At 39.9% G+C, this 20,707-nt stretch overlaps 1 protein-coding gene across 5 annotated transcripts in view; it reads left to right on the forward strand.

Annotated features, from left to right (window-relative positions):
• Positions 1–20,707, forward strand: part of LARGE1 (LARGE xylosyl- and glucuronyltransferase 1) — a 278,219-nt gene that overhangs the window by 229,982 nt on the left and 27,530 nt on the right. For 4 of the 5 annotated variants that reach the window (XR_009741802.1, XM_061445076.1, XM_061445074.1 and 1 more), the window contains 3 exons: positions 1,412–1,524; positions 3,112–3,237; positions 12,726–12,881. Coding sequence is in view for 4 of the 5 variants with exons in the window: in XM_061445076.1 (XP_061301060.1) it covers positions 1,412–1,524; positions 3,112–3,237; positions 12,726–12,881 (395 nt within the window). In the remaining variant the exon portion in view is untranslated. The remainder of the gene's footprint in view (positions 1–1,411; positions 1,525–3,111; positions 3,238–12,725; positions 12,882–20,707) is intronic. The other variant, XM_061445078.1, reaches the window with a different exon arrangement.

Consider the following 20,707-nt stretch of genomic DNA (forward strand, 5'->3'; position numbering starts at 1 on the left):
ACCTCTTGTTTAATGTCACTTGCAGGTGTCGTTACTATTCTGTTCATGTCCCCCTTCCACTAATGAAGATGTGAAACAACAGACTTTGCTCTTACTAGGTACTTCCTGTCAACTTCCTAGGCTGCTCTTTATCAGTAGTCTTCCTTTATGGTCCTTCAGTTTGCCTTCATTCCCAATGACACTGCTCTTATCTTAAGTCTTCCCAAATTAATTTGTCATGTAAAAATTTCTGACACACTGGAGAAGAGGTTTTGCTGATGCTTTAATCCAGCTTCATTGCTTCTCCTGTTTTCCCCTCTTCTACAGTACGGGTTTTGTCTGGACAAAAGGCAGCAGAGGAATAACAATGCATGTTGAGATAGTTCTTTTCCCACTCGTAGTGTAACTTTCTTATCTGAGGATCCTGCACTATGAACACTTGCTGCCCTACTGGTGGTCACTCTCAAAGGCTAGGTTGTAGCCAGCACTGATTATCTGTTACTCAGAATCAAGGATTACATGTGTCAGGTGGTTAACTTCTTACTAGGTGGAGTATGGGCTGCGATTTCATTTTAGGCAGCGTATATATTGCATCCTATGCAGTAAGTATTAAGAGCCAGATTTTGCCACACACACCTTGAGTAAAATGTTTTATATAAGTGAAAAAAATTTTCTTTGTCTCATCATAATATTAATTCTGGGCCAGATAGAAATTAATTTAAACAATGGGATTTTGGAAGAAGCCATCTTCAGTGTGAAGATGGCAGAAATGGAGTCACATAAGATAAGTCAGGATTGTCTCTACCCTTTCCCTAGTAGACAGTGAAATGAAAGAATGTCCTCTCAGAGCCTGTAGCTTTTCAGAGTAAGGAGTGGGGAGGGTCACTTCCGAGTGTTAAGAGGGTGCTGCTTTCTTTCTTGTAGGATATTGTCTAACTCTCTTTGGAATGATAATAACCTCTGGATGGAGTTAACCACATCATGTGGTTAACCACATCGTATTGGTTCATTTTTTAAGGAATAACCCAATGCTAATTAAGTCATAATGAAATCAAGCTGTATCAATTAAGACTACTAGAAATACAGCATCCTTCTCTTGACTCTCTTTTTCCCCGTTTCACTCCTCTTTAGCTACTTTAGCCTTCTTGCAAGCCTGTATAACTTAGCATTCATTTGTATGCTATCTCACCATTTCTTCTCTACAGCCCCAGGGGTTCAGGAAAGCTTTCTCTTATGGCCTCTTGAAATCTGAAGCTTTTTTTTTAGTCTGTCTGTCTCCTGTGATAGCATGGGGTAAGGACTGCAGTTTCCACTGATAGATCTTAGCTCAGGTCCTTGTTTTACCTGCTGATTCAGCACATGGACAGGATGGGCCCTGTCTGGCATGTGACATCATGGTTTCTCTTTTTCTCTGCGCTGTGTTTTCCTTCAGGGGTTATCTTGCTGCTTCTCGATAAGTTACGGAAGATGAAATGGGAGCAGATGTGGAGACTGACAGCAGAGCGGGAGTTAATGAGCATGCTATCCACTTCACTGGCTGACCAGGTGAGTAGGATGTGGAAGAGGATTGGTACAACCACTGCTCTGTGGACTGAGGAAAGGGAAGGTGCATAGGATGTTGGAAAAGGTGGGGAAAAGATACTGTGCGTGTAGTCATCATTTGTGGAGTCGTCCTGGAGAAAAGGTGCAAGACAGGAATGAAGGTTTACTCATGAAGTTTTTCTTACTACACTGACATTTTTACCTCCTCTGCACAGATGATTCACAAGACAGACAAACAGTGTTTTCAGGCTTTAATTTTCTGTCCTCCTTTCTTCAACATAAAACTCTCCAGACATGAGAAGTCCAAATATACTGTGTCTTTTCCTGCTGCTTATTGTCTAAGAAGACTTTAGTTTTAAGAGCCTCCAGATACTTCTTTACAGTTTCTGGCAGATGAGTCCCAACAGTCTGAATGTACTCCTTGCCATAGCACCCCTGTGAAGACAAAAGCACTGCTTTCTTCCTGCCCTGGATGGGAAGCTGAGGCCAAGAGAAAAAGTAGTGTACCTGTACACAGAAATGCATATTTGCTCTTCTTGTGCTTCCTGCCAGCTCTCAGTTTTAAATCCAGAATCCCTGTTTATATAGTACTTGACCTGAACAGATAAGTCTTGCTCAACATCTCGAGTGTATTAATTCAATTCAGCATCATATTTAGATATTTTTACTGCTTCTGAGCTATATCTGGTTTATGAGTCCTGGGGTAAAGGCTGGACTTAATGATCTTAAAAGCCTTTTCCAGCCCAGTTGATTCTGTGATTCTGTGGCTAGTCACCACTAAGGAAGCATGCAGCTTACTGTGCACATAGAGTTGTGCACTTGTGTACAGTATCCTTGCAGGTTGATCCAAAACCTACTGAAGTTCATTAAAATGATTCTTAGAACTTCACTGTGTTTTCAGTCAGGTCCTGAGCTGATGTCTAATACTTGCGTGGGGCAGAATTTTGCAGAACGAACTAAGGTTGCTAATGTCCTACCTAATACCTTAACTACAAGACTGTCCTTATAACTTACTTTTCCAACCGGGTGGCTGCACAGAGGCGGAACACATTCTGCCCCTTTATGGTGTAGGCTGTTCTGCAGATCTGTCCTACATGCCCTTTCCATGAAATACCTAGAATACTTGTAGCAACAATGAAATGTTAGCTAAAATCCCACATAGTAATTCACCTTGAAGCAGCACAACTGCCAGGATTACTTTCCTCCCCTTTATTGAAAAGTGATGCAGTACTTACTAACAGCAGACAGTTTGTCATTTGCTGCTTGTTACTCTCCCTGGTGACTAGAACAAGAACCCCATCTTTTGCCAGCAGTACAAGAAACATGTTTTGAAAACTTTGCTGCAGTCCGTTAGCTCTGTGTGTCAAGAAAGCCTGTTCCTCTTGTTCAGACCTATATATCACGCCTCAGATTGATAGCCCCCTCTATAGAAACAATGACAAAGCAAGGTTTGCAGAGTTCAGCTCACAGACCAATTGCATCTCTACCTGTGATGGGGAGAACAACAGCCAGCTCAGAGTCAGGGAGGGGTTGAGATCACCTCACTATAGAAGCAATGTACCCTACTGTTTCTCTGGTTTTGTCTGATAGGATATCTTCAATGCAGTCATCAAACAAAATCCCTTCCTTGTCTACCAGCTCCCATGTTTCTGGAATGTACAGCTGTCTGATCACACCCGTTCCGAGCAGTGCTACAGAGATGTGTCTGACCTGAAGGTATGTTTCACAGGAGGTTGGATGGGTGATATCCTTTGGGACAAGACTCTGCTGTGACAGAAAGATGATGTCCATTGAGGGGGGGGTTGAAATAACCCATGCAGTTTGAGGACAACCAAACAGGGGAAGCAAATAGGACCTGGCTTTGTGCATTTTCACTGTTAGAAAAGTCAAGGATGAATGCTGCTTTGGGGTTTGGCAAAGTGTTAGAGTAGTCCTTCACCTTTTTACGTTCTGTACCCATCACCTATGCCACTGCACCTTACTGCTGAGTTCCTCTTGCTGTCCCAGTATTAGCTCTTCCTATCCAAAGAATATGAAACTGTTTTCTTTTTGCACTGGACAAGTTTGAAACTCTTTAGTCAGCATCATTTAATAGAGTGAAATTCACAAAGAGGGTTGGGCAGACCCTAGCTAGAAATACAGTAGCCAAAATTCAAAGACCTTGCACACTTCTTATTTAGCTTAATCATATGCTTAACCCAGCCACACTGCCACTCATTTTCCCAGGATTTGCCCTTGAAAATAGGCTGTATAGAATACTATTCATTTAATAGGGTCAAGCTATAGTATCAGTTTAATAGCACATTTTCTACTATTGTCAAGTAGAATATAAAAGCAGGATGGATTCGAACAATATGGATAAATTAACATCAATTGTTGTGTGGTCATTTTGAAAGGCCAGACTCAAATGTAGCATGCAGAGAGTTCAGAATTGAAGCTGATTGTGCTTCTACCAGGTGTAGAATAATACTGGCTGGCTAAACAGCAGTAGATTCCATCAGAGCAGAGTAGTGGCATCAGAACTGCCTAAAGTTTTTGGTGATCCATTTTAAAATTCAGTTAAGATTCATATAGTTAATTAATGTTCAAAGAATACTTTAGTAAGTGAGGTTAAAAAAGAAAAAGAAAAACACCGAACCATAGAAGAGGTTGCAAGAGACCTCTGGAGAGTGTCCAAACCCTGCTCAAAGCACTTTAGATAAGGTTGTTCAGCGCCTTGTGCAATTGAGTGGCAAGTTACCAAAGACTGAGTTTCCACAACCTTCCTGGCCCCCTGTCCCAGACTTTGACCATTCTCCTAGTGCATTGTATTTCCTAAATCTAACCAATTTTTCCCTGCTAACAATTTGTAGAGTGACATCAGGAGTATTGAGTATGAACATAAAATACTGGATGAATACTGAAAAGCAATCACACTGATTTCAAAAGCTGCATTTCCCCAGAAACAGAAGATCTACTACATGGGTTAACTGGCATATCAAAGCTGGCCAATATTGCTTGAATTTCATACATAAGGTATTTACAACCAACTGTTCAGGTGTGGTCCCTAGAAGGCAGCTTTTAAAGTTAGATCGGTATACTGATCAGTACACTGATAACTCAATGTTTTATAATTGATGCTTGTAGGGCAGGATCAACACAGGGACTGAAAAGCATCATTGTTTTATGGCTTGTAACAAAGTTCTGGTAGAGATTTAGTTCTGTGCTGGTGCTGAGAATCATGCATGACAGCGATTTTAAGGCCTGAAACAAAAGAAGAGATGTAGTAACCGGGAAAATGTTTTCTAAAAGGTGAATTTTAGGAAAATACACCTCCTACCTGGGAGATATCAAAGTATTTTTCTGTGACTTAGAGGCTGACATTAATTCATATGATACACTGAGACAGTCAGATTGGATTCAACACAAGGTTAAGACACATACATTTACATGAGAAAAAAATATTGAAGCTAATAACTGAGGATCTAGGGCTTGGTCCAATTGCCTAAACATAATTGGAGTCATCATCGATACTCTCAGATATCTATGTGGGACTGGCAAATACAACACAGACCTACATCACCTCCTGTAGATCTGTGTTGTATCTGTATCTTTTGGTAAGGCAGATGATGGGCCAGTGGGGTAGCACCAACGTGCTTCTAATGGTACTATGCGCCTGTATTTAGGGAGCTCAACTGTGATCCCAGCGAATGGTTCTGGAGACTGGTTAAGCTCACCTGAGAGTAGACAACTGACAACTAATTGGGCAAATCACTCTTTAGGCTCCAATGACTTATCTGCTTCCAATGTGGGTCATCTTGCTCATATGTAACATCTACAAATAATTATTTAATAGAAGTATCTTAAAATCAAATTGAATCTTCACTGTCAATGAACAAATTTGTGTTTACAGGTATAACTTAGGCTTGGTTGTTTATTATAGTATATAGTATCACACTGTCAATTCTATTACAACATAGGTAATGAAGTCTAAGATGCACAATATCCTCCACTGGCTTTCTGGTCTGAGATATTTTACTCAAGAAGGGGTGCAAATACATAAGCAATTTCTTCAGCTGAAATGGACTTGCTCACACTGCTAAAATTACCCCTAAATACTGAATCAGGGCTGAAGCTCTTTGCTTTGAAAGAGAGGCCAGAGCCTTATCATCAAGTGCACATTAGCCCCCTGGTTTCAGTAAAGCTCTTCCTATATTCAGCAGTTAAAGAACTAGCCCTCAGGCAGCACTGTTTAAAATTCTTCATGCAATTAAAAAAAAAAAAAAAAGTATAAACCAATTAAAGCTGTGATTTGCACTATGGAAATGAGCAAAATTCTAGTTCTGAAAAGAAACCGTCTGGTTTGGTATGTTATCCTCTCAAAAAATCAACAGATGTCGTTAGCCCAAGTTAGAAAATATACTCTTAAAAAATCACCAAAGTTAGTCAGTTCCATGGCATTTAATATAAACCGTATGACACAACATATTTGGCACATCCTGTATTTCATGGTAAGACTGGAATAGGAAACGAGGTAAAAGAAACCTCCAGGGTAAGAGGGAGAGAAAGACAGACTGTGAAGTTTGTACTGGAGGATTAAGAAGAATAGCATAGGAAAGAAGGAAATGCAGGGAGAAATTTAAATTCCAAGGTAGAGCTGGCCCAGTAAAGTTTTCCTCAGTCAAATCAGACTGCATTCCTCAACTCAGACTGAAAAGGCATTGATTTAATTCCATCCAGCCTCAAAGTCCATGGGACTTGAGAATTTGTCATCTCTTACATACAGCACTGTGTCAGACTTGGACCCACAGGGCTGACTGCTGTTCAGGTCACAGGGGGTATATATACACACCTCTTTGCTGCTTTGGTCACATTCATGCAAACACAAGATGGCTGGCATACTTTTTGGAGCACTTGGATATTTCAGATTGCTTGAAGAAGATTCTAATCACGTTTTTCTCATTATAGGACTCATTAAGTTGCATCTCCATTTTGTTGGGGAAAAAAAAACAACCCACACCAGTTTTTTTGTACAGTTTTAGGTTAGAGGTTAGACTTACCTCCTGTGCCATACTCTGTAGTGCTAGATGCCACACTGTACACAGCTAGATGGAATCCTGTGGGTTTTGTTCTGCTGTCTGTGGCATATGGAACCAAATCTTACATAAACAATTACACTTACAGAAGTCTTCCTTTTCCCACCCCAAGGGCACCTGTGATAAAGATGGTTTGTATCAGTCAAGAATGTCTTGAAATGAACAATTTTAATAGAAACAAAGAGTAGGCTAAGAGGAAGCGGATGCCCTTTAATTCTTTTTGCCAAGTAAGCCACCTGCAATTTCTAAAGGCCAGAGGTGATTGGTTTTGTGTGCCATTTGTTACACCTTGGAGAAACACTCAGGAATTGTTACTGATGACTAGTCTAAAGGTATGGAAGTGCTACTAGTCATTCCGTGTAGGCATCCACTGTCTGTCTTACTTATCTCAGCTCTTCACATGGTCCTCAGTATCTTGTCCGTGAACAAGCATGTGTCCTATAGGACCATACCTTGCTGGGCTTTGGAGCCTGTAGGGATCTGCCTGGAACTGAGGTTCATTTATGCATTACTTTTGGTGAGTTGGGTGTTTGTTTCCTTTTTGGTTAATAGTTTGTTCCTGTCTGTAAAGGAATCTCAATTACTATGATTTGGCACAAACCAAATGGCAAGAAAAATCCTGTGAAAGAAGGTAATGAATTGTGATGCCTCTGACAATGAATCATGACCTCATTGAATGAGTCAGTCTTGAAGAGAAGTCTGGTTGTCAAGGATACAGAGGCTATTTACACACAGAGAATCTGGTAATTCACAATCACAAAAATCAGATGCTGGATTCTTCAGTGAGAATGTGTCAAATTATTAGACTTTACCCCTCAGCTCCAAAGTAAGAAAATACTTAAAGACCTGTCGATGGCTTTTCAAACTGGTTTTGAATACAGCTGATGTTAAATTAGCAGATAAATAATTAACCTCATAAATTTCCCTTCTGAAATTATATTATGTGATTCACTGTGTCCTCCCTGGGAATGTCTTCTACACTTTGTGAGATTGCTTGCAAAAGTTTACACAGGTTCTTGCCCATAACCCAAATACATCATTTTCTCATCTGCCTCAAACATGATCTGTTGCCTTCTTGCACCTTTCAGTACCAACCAAGAAAGAGCTACACTGAGTGGAGAAAGGGCTCAAGAGGGTTAAACATACCCCTCTGTTAAATGAACATTGGAGTCAGTAAGGTGTTTCCGCTCTCCCAAATAGGGAATATTGTATTATAGAGGTGGTTTTAGGGAGCGTTTTTGCAGGCAGGAGGCCTCTCATTAGACATTGATACAGAAGTTGAAGGGAGAGCTGCAAATCCTCTCAAGGAATAACGGAGAACTTTGAAAAATACAAGACAGGGACAGTCTATCACCATACTGTCATACAGTGTAGGCAGTAAGCTGGGGAGTAAAGCAATACCTGGGGCCATGGGCACCAAATAAGACAAGGCAAGGATTTGAATCCCACATCCAGAAGCAGTGCGTGGGCCTCTGGGTTGCTGGATACTGCACTGTGAGCCCCTTCTGCTTATGTAGTTCAGAAATATCACTCTGAAACCTCCCTGATGACATTTTTGTGAAGTATTTCATCCTTTCTAAGGAAATTGGTTCTTTTATTAAACCATATATTTCTGACAAAACACAGTTTAAAAATAAAATTTCCAGACATCTCTAATTGAGGCATAAGTTACACACAGGGTGCTTGTATGCAGTGTGGCTTGGGGCATATTTAAACTTCTCAGTAATACAAGCCTGAAAAGAAGCCTGTTGAGATGCATTAAAGTGCTATGTATTATGTGGCTTTACTGTGCAGATTTGCTGAACATTTAACTCCTGTTGATCTCGGTAGGAACTGTCTGGTTGCCTAAACAAGTAGTCTAGTTTTTAAGCAGGAAAGCTCCCCCTCTACAAAATACCACTTCTACTTACCTGAATTGTGAAGTGCTCATGGGCTTAATTAAGAATATCTGTTCAGTGCTTTGCAAAATTGAAGTTCTTTAGGTTTAAATTTAAGCTGAATTTATTCTTACTTTTCACCTCTTCAGCCTGGAAAGTGTGTGTACAGAATATTCTTTATTCTCTGATATTATAAGGGCTCAAGCAGAGTGAGAAATTATCAAGACTTGTCTTTAGGTAAAAAATGGAAGAGGTTGTTGTTAAGGAAACGTTTGGCCAAATACTTTTGGAGAGAGAAGATGCTTCAGGGGAAAAATGGATAGAAGTACCTATAGAAATAATGTTGTGTTGAAGCTTAACATTTAGTGGTTGGAATATCAGAGTAAAAATATTTCCTCTCCCCAGGGAGGACAATGCAACTGGTAACCTAAGGATTTTTGCTGGGATTTTTGTTTTCAGTGTATTTCCATGAGTATAAATGAGCTTAGGGCCATGTCCTATACTCCGCCAGCATATGACATCCTCTGTTACCTTCCATCTACAGCTGTGTCTTCATTTGGGTGCTTTGGATCAGAACCTGGTGAATAAATGGGAACTACTGGTGCAGTTTGCCTGTTTCGCTAGGTCATAAGTGCATGGCAGTATTTCAGGAGGCTGCCCGGGTGTAATCAGCGAGTGGTAACAGTTGCTGATTAACTAGGATGGTATTAACAGAAATGTAGATAGTGCCAAGTTGCTTAATGACAACTAACCAAGTGTTAAATAGATGTGGATTTTTAAGTTCTGATCTTTCAGTGCTTAAATTGCTAAGTAAAGATTAAGGAGCATATTTTTCTTAGTTCTCAGGAGGCCTTGATCAAGAGTGGAAAGGATCTGTTGGACAGCCTGAAGGTTAGCACTGTTCCTGAGCTATCTACCCAGATAATGGAAGTGGAATTCTATGTGTTCTAGCTGCAGTTCCCTTTGTAAGCCAACAGAGCTTTGGAATAGCTTAGAAACTAGGAGAGAAAATAGAAGAAATAAGCACAGTATTATGGTACTATTCAGTCTTAGAAAGAGGATGTAATAATAAGTGTTTTAGTTTCTAGATTCACTTTCTCTTTTTAGTGTTGAGGTAACAGTTGCATAATCTGCAAATAAAATGCATTCTAAGTTTGAGGGCTTTTTCCTTTCTGATTTCCCTGTAGTCTCAAACTGATTTATTTTTTTTCTCCAGTCAATTTACTGTTGCCTGCAATAAACTTTCTAACATAATGGCCATAGTTTTACCATTGTTTCTGTCGTGTACTTCACTGATGCCCATGACAGGATGTCATACATGCAAGGACATCTTGGCCTGTACAACTTCTTCTATAGCTGATGTGCATCAAACCAAATCAGAGAGCTACAGTCTGAACTGAAGGTGAATTTGTGGGCTGACAGCAAGATAGGAATACGGTCTTTGAATGTACTGTTCTATGTCAATGGTTAAGAGTCGTGCTGCTTTTTGAAACCTGCTGTTCTTTTTCATGCTTTCAGATATCAAATAATATTTATCTAATCATGTTACATTTGAAAAGCAGCCTCCTTTTTCACTAGGCCTGTTTCATGGTTTTCTTACCTCAGGTCATCCAGATGGTTGCATAGTTCCTTGATGTTCTTTAGCACATCATCTTAAGCACACACTCACATGTGCTGTCTTTCTTGATTAAAAAATCAGCTTTTATGGATAGTCATCAGCTGCATTCAGCTTTCTTGAGTTCACTCCAGGCTTCACTGACATCTGTGCACATGCAGCATCCCGACACGTTTCAAATCTGATCAGATGTGAACCACCAGCTAGGCCCTTAACAGCTTTTACACACACAACATATTTTGAAGCACAGCAGCAAAGAGCCTCTACGCTGACAGCTGCAGTTGCCTGGCTTTGACATCCCCCATACAACCAGGTAGAGGCATCAACACCAGTACTTGGCTATGACGTGACATAGTGTAAGTTGATGGGAAATTTCTGCAGCACTGGGAAGCCTGTTCCATAGCAGTTACTGAGTTTATCATCTTTAGCCATTTCTGTGCTCATGGTCCCCACGGTGAGCGGTCAGAATGCTGAGCAGGGGAGTGGCTCATGAAGCTATCCAACAGGAAACTCACGCGAAGTGTAGGAGTAGTATGAAGAACACACAGAAGTTTTTTCTTAGTATTTTTGTCCCGCTTGCCAGCTTCTCACACTTCTTTGATCCACTCTTAAATAAGTTCAAGTTACCAGCAGACAGTTTCCGTTCTTTGCCTGCTTATAAAAATGCATACTAGTACCCTGTAAAACTGTTAATCAGTTCTTTAGGTTCCTTCAACCCTGTGCTTCTATTACGTGTGCCTGTTTCCCTGAGGTAGGATTCAATCAAACTTTTTTTGCATGTATTTAGTACCTTTGCTGCAGTTAAATGCAGTGGATTAAATGTCAAGTTCTTTTCAAAGAAATAAGATTTTGGAGATCCATTTTTCAGTGGAAGAAATCTGTCATCTTAAGTTTATGTCCTAACCTCCCTAAAGCTCTTTCTGTTTCTGTGATGTTCTGTATTTTTAGCAGCAACATGTTATTGCACAGAGAAGTTACACTTCCGAACATATGGACAAATGTAAAAGCAGCAAAGAATGCAGCATTACCTGGGAAAAAATATCTACACTGAGTATTTTTGTCCAAGCAAATTCCCAGATTTATACAGCATGTAGATGCATCGTGATCTTGATTTGAAGTGTCCCTATAACTGGAAAAAGTGATTTGCTGATTTCCAAAATGACTTTTTTCTTTCCTTACAGTTGCTTTTCTTTAACTGCATGTATGGTTTTTCTGACATCCTGGTGGTCTCAGCAGTGAAATCGCAAGAAAGGATAAAGCTTTCCCTATCAGGAGATACTTTCATTGGTGTTAGGTACATGGAAGAGAGTGCCATAGCTTTGATGGAAGTATAAACACTCAACAGAGAGACTGTATTGTTTGCTCAAGTTAGTCCAGAAAGAATTCAGGCTGTGTCCTGCTAAGTTCTCCTCCAGTCCACTCATTCAGCAACAGATAGCATGATTTCAGAGGGCTCCCTGTTCCTGTGGAACACTGTTGCTGACACCAAGGGAACTGCATTCCTCTGCTCTGGGCTGCTTCTGTTGTACCTGCTGCACCTCAGCTCTATGCATTCCTTCCCACAAATGCAATGTTCAGAGCAAAACTCACTGTGTGATCAGCTAGGCACAGCTCAGCAGCTGGCATTGCAGCTCTGTGGCTGTGACACAGTGCCTTCACGCAATTAGCTTAATGGATTCAGAGAACCTGCAGAACTCCTAGCTTGGAAGTATTCCCAAAGGAGACTTTTTTTTTTTATTTCTTTAGAAGTCACAGGAATAAAACTGAATACAAAGTATTTGGTGGTTTGTTTTTTTTTTCTTATGCCTAAAATACAGCCTCTATAAAATGAAATAATTCCTGCAAGCCAATTGTGGCTCCCTCTTAGTTTTTCCTGGGGGCCCCATTCTCGTTCACATTGGCAGCAGTGCAAAGTTGTCTTGGTATAAATGAGAATCAGGCCCTTTATGTCAGCATTAGAGTTAAATCTAGGGCAGTGTGAAAGTCATCTCTCATAAGCAGACGCTAAATACCTGCTAGAAATTGGAATTCAAAGGGTGAAGCACTGTACTGCATCTCTGTGTTGTGTAACACAACTGGAATCAGTCTTGGCTAAAAGAATGGCAAAATGGAAGTCAAATTCAGTCATTTTGGGAGGGCATAAATGGGTATAGGAATTAATTTATTTTTTTTTTCTTCTCAATCCCTAACCAGAGAAGAGTCTGCGTGGCCTGAAACAGTGAATCAATTTCATTAGCTGAAACAGTCATGTGGAAATCTGAGATTAATGTTTAATACCCACATCCCTGTGTCCCTCGTCCTTCTACCTTCTTCAACAGAGTCCATAACCTATCAACTCCATGATTAGACTGATGGCAGCATTTATGCAGGGCTGCATCACAAATTAGAGCAGCACCCTAACTCATGTGCAGGTAATCCTGTGGAGGAGTTTCAAAGCACATCACCTGTAGAGCTGGAGTTACTTGTGGAGGATATGGAAAAGCCTGCCTGATAAAAAGACAGAAGAAAGTCTGTGTGGGTTTGGGGTTGTTTATTTTGTTTTTAAGAGGGCAGCAAACTGAAAACACGTAAAAAGAGGAGATAAAGCAAATCTGTGTTCTAACTGCAGGATGTGTTTTCTCTGTTTTTTCCTCTGAGGTGATTCACTGGAACTCACCAAAGAAGTTGCGAGTGAAAAACAAGCATGTGGAGTTCTTCCGCAACCTCTACCTGACATTCCTGGAATATGATGGGAATTTGCTGAGACGGGAACTCTTTGGCTGCCCCAGTGAGGCAGATGTTAACAGTGAAAATGTAAGTGGCATGTGTAGGGCTCGACGATTTAAAGGATGGTTTGTACAAGGCACAGGCTACATGAAGGCTTGGAGAGCTGGTGCAGGTAGTGCAGGGCAGAAGGACTCAGGAGAATTGAGGTCAGGGCTCAGATTCCAGGAGTAACACTGCAAATCATGTAATCTCCCTCTGCCTCTGTTCCTCACTTGGAAAACTGTGATATTAATGCTGCCTTTCCCCTGATTTTCGTTGTCTTTTTTTTTTCCACTTTTACTTTTAAAAATCCCCACGAAAGCTAACATCACAAACTGAAAATGAGGAATTGAGCTCTTAATTCCATTACGCAATTTCGCAAGTCTCACCCCTAAACTTAAAACTTTCTGGGGGAAAGGCTTGTTTCTTGTGTTTGTTCTGCAGATAGTGATGTCAGTTTGGGCTAGTAGATACTAATGCACAAATAATGAAGAAGAAGTGAAAATATCGAGACTGCTGGATTTGGGTCTACAAGGTTTTGCCATGCTGCAAACTACAGAACGAGTTAATATTTCAAGGTACACACAGGCTGTGAGACTGCAGGTTTTCTCCGCACTGCCCCTAATCAAACACAGCAGCATTTATGTGTATCTGCATAGAAATTGCAATCAGAACTATTCAGACAAAGTAAATCATTTGAAAATGGTTGAAATCAAGGATGTTTATGTACAGATGTTCTTATGTGTGTGTATGCCTTAGTACATGTAATTCCAAAGTAAAAACTGTTATCTGAGATGTTTATACACAGATTCATATGAACTCCTTGTTTATAAGGGCATTAAACTGAAAGAGGGTAGGCTTAGATTTGATATTAGGAAGAAATTCTTCACTATGAGGGTGGTGAGACACTGGCACAGGTTGCCCAGAGAAGCTGTGGCTGCCTCATCCCTGGCAGTGTTCAAGGCCAGGTTGGATGGGGCTTTGAGCAGCCTGGTCTAGTGGAAGGTGTCCCTGCCCATGGAAGGTGTCCCTGTCCATGGCAGGGGATTGGAACTGGGTGATCTTTAAGGTCCCTTCCAAACCAAACTATTCTATGATTCTACAGTGATGTAGTCTTTGGATATTTCTAGACCAAGTACCAATTTTGGCTACATAGTCTGAAAGGAAATAAAAAAAAAGCAACCTGTAATACTTTGTGTTATCTTCAAGAAAAAAAGAATTCTAATATGTGCTTTATCTATATAAAAATCAATAAAGCAAAGCAAGTATCATGTACACATCAGCAGTTAAGATGTAATTGGCAATCCATAGCCTTGTTGAGGCTTGTAGTATTTCCATTTAGTCTGTTGATAAAATGACCACAGGGGATACCATTCCCTGTTTTTTAACTATAGCACTCATAGCTTGGATAGATATATTTTAGCCTAAATCATGACTTCCCAGATACATATTTAACCATCCCACTGTCTTCTGAAAGGAGTGGGGAATGGTGGGAAATCGGAGATCAACATTAACTGGAAGAGACTGAAGCAGGAACGAGAGAGAGAGAGAAAGAGCACAATAAGAGCAAAAGCACATGGAGAAAGAAAATCTTCTGCAAGAGTGAGAGGCTTTTAGACAATCAAGTGAACTGAATGTGATAAAAGACCACTCTGACCATCAGAGACGTCAAGATACAATAGACAGGGTAGAGGGCAAGAGATGGAAAGGAAAAGGGGAGTGAGACATTAAAAAAAAAGACAAGCAAACAAAACACACCTTCATCAGATTTTAAAAGTTCAGGTTAAATTTATACTGAATTCCCAATATGTTGTCTAGGTTCGAAAAGCATGAATGCAGTCACAGACTCATTGCTTTATTTTCCAGAGCTCTGTATATCCTTATTAAATAGATTTATTCCAGACATATTGCTGGGTAGCAGCATACAGTGAATGCATTTTCTTGCTACTTGAAAATGGCAGCCCTGAAAGTTTAAAATGGCTCATTTTACTGAACTTGTATCTAGTTGACAGACACTGGAAATGACTAACTGTTCAAGCCTGTTTCTTATTCAAGACAAGTAGAACGCAATATGGTATATGGTATGGCTTGTGTCTGAAAAAGAAAGATAACTCATTTTTCCATTTATAAATAATTAAAAAAAAGAGATACTGAAAAAAAAATGAGCTAGACATACAAAAATAAGTCCTAATTTGTCAAGAGGCACCAAAAATTTAACAGCTTTCTATCAAAACAATCAGATACATTAGAAAAGCTAACTTCAGATAGATAGCTTAAAACTAGTCACTTAGGAGAAGACATTGTTCTTCTAACTTATCCTTGATGTAAGCTCCTCTCTAAACTTGGTTAAGTCATTTTTACTGTAGAATACAAAAACTAAGTTTCAGCTCTGAAGTTACGAGACCCTAGGAATAGGTTTATTGCAAAACCCACTCTCTCACTGTGACACACACAGTGTCACAGGTGTCCTATTAAAGTACAGTACATTACCACAATATATTGCAGGATAATCATTAGAAGTAGAACATCTTGTAAGGTGAGCAGGGAACCTCTGTCATTCCTCCCACTGCAAGAACTGGGGGGCATGAAGTGGAAACTGCTAGTAGCAGGTTCAAAACAAAGATATTTTACCCACGATGTAATGAAGCTTTGAGCAGGAGGTAATGTTGCTAAAAGTATACACACGCTCAAAAGTGACTTCTCATGGAAAGCAGATTGGTCAGGAACTGTTTAGCTTTCATGTAGAAAGTCCTTGAACCACAAGCTCAAGATCAGGGGAATGTTCTGATAATGCATCACTGTACACTCGTCCTGCTTTTACACTCCTCTCTAGGCAGCCAGGTCACAGCTGGAGGCAGGCTGCTGGGCTAGATGGACCTGTAGTCTGACAAGAAACACCCATACATTTCCAGTTGGATTCCTAAGCATATATGTTACATAAAAGGCTGTAATTCCTGTGAAGTAACATATGTATAAAGTAGAAATTGCCATTTGGTTTATCTCATTACCTGTAATTTTTCCTTTCTTTGAATTGAGACTATCAGCCCAAAACCACAGTTGGCCTTTATTGTGCTAAGCATTGTATATGGGTAAAAGGTGGTCCTCCAGCTGCCTGTGTTTCTCTGCTTTGTGCACAGGTGGACAAAATATTAGAATATCTCTTCTTGTTTTATAATCAAAGATAATTACTTAAGCATTGAATGCGCTGAGCCGTGTCGTTGAAGCAGAGGCTTAATGTGAGTCTGTCACTCACAGTCTGGCTGTATCAGAATCTACCCTTAAGTTCTTGTTTCGATATGTCAGCCATTGTTTTCTTCAGAATGCAACCTGTAATTAAGGAATCTCATTTGTAATTGAAATAATGTGGAAAGGAAGTATGGCAGTGGGTACCATTGGACTGGTTCTGTTAACTGTAAGGCCCTTTACACTTCTTACCAGTACTGAGATGGCCTTAAAGTGAATGTAGATTATGTATCTTTACTTTTCAAGGACTGTTTACATTGCTAGGGAGACATAAAGGGGCATTAGTTTAAAAGGTAATCAGACCTTACATTAATATCTCTCTGTATGTATGCACATGCATCTATGCTTAAATATGTGTCTATATGCATGTCTCTTCTTTTAATGTTTGCTAAGGACATATAATACCGCAGATTGAGTTCTAAGAGGTCTAAAGGCAGTCTTTGGATCTTATACTGCACAGTCCTGACCAAGACAGCTCTTGATCTTCAGTGCACCAAACAACACTGTTCTAAGGTTCCAAAATATTACAAATGGGAATGAACAGAACAGATAGGGTTCTGAAACTTGAATATTGAAGGCAAAGGAATACAGATGTGGTAATTTTTCTGTTTATGTAAAAATGCTTATGTGTATGTCTGTGTGTACATGCATGTTTCATCCTTTCCTTGAAAATGTCAAGCAGAAAGATCCTGTGTATTTCAGGGACAGGCTGTGGACAGGAGCCTGCCACATGCTCCCTGCCATAGAGCAGTACTATAAGTCCCTGTAAGTAAACATGTGTTAAAATGAGAATACCAAGAGCATACTCTTCTCTGCAAATTGATACTACAATCACACCTTTGCCTTTTGTTCAGATTCTGGGTGGGAAATACAGAATATGAACCAAATCCTCCTGTAAACATAGCCATTGTCTCAAGTGGCCTTTGGAGCACCTACTTAGTCACTCCATCCTAGTTATTCCATGCTATTTCTCCCTTCTCAGTCCTTCTTTCTTATTTTGATAAAATGCAGAAGATTTTAGGGAAAGCCACAAAGGCAAAGCTCACAGTGATCTCAAATTTGAACATTTCTTATTGGCCTTTAGTGCTTGTGTTCAGCATTTCATTCTAAAGGACCTAATGTAAAGTCTAAAATATTTCAACAGGATCTTCTCTGTACCAGCCTATCTCTGTAGTTACACTATGAGATAGATACTGAAAAGCCTGATTTTAGCACACAGGCCCACAGTCAACTCGTAAAACCTCTTTTCCTGCAGACAGTTTCTCATCAGGTACGTCTGCCAAAGCATTTAATCTGAAGGTTGAATGGGGCATCCCCTATTAGTGAAGCTGTGTCCTGATACAAAGTCCAGAGCAAGATCAGTGGGAAGTTTATCACTGTTTTCACTCAGTTTAAGAAAAGGACAATAGATTCCCACTGGAGAAGACTTTCAGAAAGCACAGGACAAAAATCTCAGCATATTTTTATTTACAGACTTTCAAAACAACAATACAAAGAAACAGTGTAAAAAAGAAAACACTTGTTTGGGTGTATACTTACTAAACGTGTTTTTACTTATTTACTTTTTCACGCAAAACCAGGGATTCTTAATACTAGCAAATGGCTGTGCATGCCAGTTGGTAATAGCCACCAGAAGAACAGGAAATTCTATCAATATGGCACATGCTAGAAACTCTACTAATCTAGCAATTTTTGAATGTCTAAAAATAGCATGCAAAGGGAGCTTCCAAATCAGTATCAGGGCACTGAACGTGTAGTCAGACTGATGCTTTGAGTACCCTTTACTTCTGCAGAGTTTCATCATTTCTAGGACTGGGAATTAAAGTTACTATTTTGTGGTGAAATGGTCTTTCTCTAGTAGTAACAGGTGGTTTATGGCAGTTTTGAGGTGAATTCCTGACTTCCCCAGCTGTGTTGTTTCTATTATTATAACTGTTACTGTTATTAAATGCTGAGCTGGTAGCCCATCCTGTTAGTTGCCTGAAAGTTGCTGTTATACTGCTTTCAATGGCTTATAATATTGATAATGGGGATCATGTGGATGGGGATTTATTTGGGTTTTTTTATGCCGTGCTGGTTACCTCTTTCTTTCTTTAATTTTTAAAGTGAAACATGGGGAAAAGATTGGGAGGGATTGCCCACAACACAGGTTCTGATGACTTCTTCATGAAAGTACTCCACACCTTACAGAAGGAACTGACTTTTGGGCTCAGAACATGTGTTTTGCCAACCTGGTGAGAACTTAGGCTAATTACAATGCTGAAAAACCCTGGTTTGCATATTGTTGGTAATGTTTTATTTGACTTTAAGAAGGCTCAGATCTCTGGAGACTCTGAAAGAGATTTGGCAGACTACTTTTGCGTAAGAACCACTGGATTAGAAACAGGACTGGGACTGACCATGAGACTTGTCACACAAGAAGGAACAGGGCTAGAAACAATCCAGGATAACAAAAGCAAAGAGACCAGCTTTCTTTCATGGAACTGGGCTGCCAGGGAGGACTGGGAACAGCTCAGCCAGGAAGGCTTGGCAGGGACCTGGGGAAATCAGAGGCAAAGGATTACCAGGATCCAACATCAGCAGCTGAGATGAAGGGAATTTGTAATGCACATATACAGAACTGTCTAAGATGTTATGCGTGCCTAAAAATTGGGTTCTTAATTGTGTTGATTATTTGTGGTCAAGATAAGACATTTAAGCAAGAGGGTTAGCTACTTCTTACATGCTGCATCAAAATTCCTCTTGCTAGGTAGGCTTGCTCAAACATTATCCTCTTTGTCCTTAGCACAGCTTTGTTTCACAGAAGGCTCAATTTGACCCGTAGCAAATGTACAAAATTTTATGGTGTGGGAGGAATAAAGGTTTAATTGACATGGGATTAGTCTGGCTTTTATTACTAATCATTGAAGAAGCCAGAAGTACTTTATGTAGGTCATCCCAAACAAGATTCAGTGAATGCTTTTTCCTCTCAACATCATCATCTGCTTTGTTTGTGCATGCTGTAGGCAACAGTTAATTCACACACATTGAAAGTGCTAAATGTTGCAATCCAAATTGCCTACTGGTGGGAACTGGGACAGCTACACAGGAGGAAATGAAACTGCTGCAGTTTATAACCAGATTGTAGTTTCATCCCAGGCTGGTGTTAGTTCTCATCTCAGCAGCTAAGCTGAGTTGATTTTGTACTATGAATCTTAACTGCATACAGCTGGGAGAAGGAACCATGATCTGAAAGGTAGTTTTCATCTAAGCTGCTCAGTTCCTGTTGTGTTGGCATGAATATCAAGTGAGTGACTTAAGCCTAGCCTAGTTTCACCTCACCTAAACACTTGATAGAGATGCCTACATTAGTGTTTCTGTCCCCTTCCCCAAGATCTAAATGGCTGCTAGACACAAAGTGTTTCTTGTTGGTGGTTTTTTGAATATCACTAATCCTTTCAAAATACTTCTGATCCCAGATTTTGGGTTGATCTCAAGTGAGATGAAGTCTTTTTGATTTTGGTGGGGAGTAAATGGTTTCTGTGGCACAGCAGTTAAAATGAGGCCAATCACAAATTTGCTTACACTAGGAACAGCCTTAGGAAGGGAGATTTATGAACAGACTATCTAGTTTGCTGGTGAAAGGTATATGTCGTGTGCCATGTATCATATGGGTCTACCATCGATCACATGGATAGAAAACAGCACCTCACCTCATACAAATGTATTTTAGACAAGTAGACCTGGTGAATCATGATGATTTATGACAGAGTTAAATACCTTCTGGCCTGCCTGTGCCACTCTGGCCAGCCTATCTTCAAAGAGCTTTCCCTGAGACGAAGTCTGATCACCTGCCACAGCTGGTTGCCCAGAGAAGTAACTTAGTGTAGATTTCTTTTTATCTGTTTTTCTCTTTGTTTTGGCACAATGAGTGTCATGGCATTTTTATTGCCACTTTATATGCCATTTTTATTTCCGTAACATCATGATGCTAATGAGAGCACTTGTTTCCCACTACAGTATTTCCTAAGAGAACGTCTACCATACACAGCCTGAAAAGAATACATTTTTCACTGTGATAGTGTTTCCTAGAGGTAATGTTTCCCACATGCTCAGTGGCAGGTAGCCTTAGCATTGAAAATCTTGTAGAAACAGTGAATCTTATGCTAAGCAGGTACTCACTTATGAGAATACATGCTGTCACTCTAAGGTTAAGAAGTCTTTGCTATATTAGGCATATTGTTGTAAGTATAATGGAGGGGTCCATAATGAGGATGCCGTATTTTTATCAAATCCAGCTGATATTTTGATGGTGCACTAGTGCACTGTTTAAGTAAGCATCTGTTTGCGTAAGTCGTGTCAGCATTCCCATTATAAACACATCTTTTTCAGAAGACATAATGTAGCGGCAAACCTTAAACCAAGCTGTAAGCTCTTTGTCTGTAAGTAATGGACCTCTGCAATGTGCATGCTATAGATAAGATTATATCACTGGAGAAATTTATGTGATCATGTAACTGAAAATTAATATGAGGTAACTCAGAAAGATTTAAGGATATGTATGTGTATGTGTCTGTCTCAGACAATTCACTGTCTTTTGCATGTCACACATCTTTAACATTCTTCATTTTAAATATGAGTAAAAAATGGCG

The sequence above is a fragment of the Pezoporus flaviventris genome, unplaced genomic scaffold, assembly GCF_033815535.1.
Source record: "Pezoporus flaviventris isolate CSIRO_AGI_PZ_B2104156 unplaced genomic scaffold, CSIRO_AGI_Pfla_v1 ptg000002l, whole genome shotgun sequence".
In the NCBI taxonomy this organism is placed as follows: domain Eukaryota; kingdom Metazoa; phylum Chordata; class Aves; order Psittaciformes; family Psittacidae; genus Pezoporus; species Pezoporus flaviventris.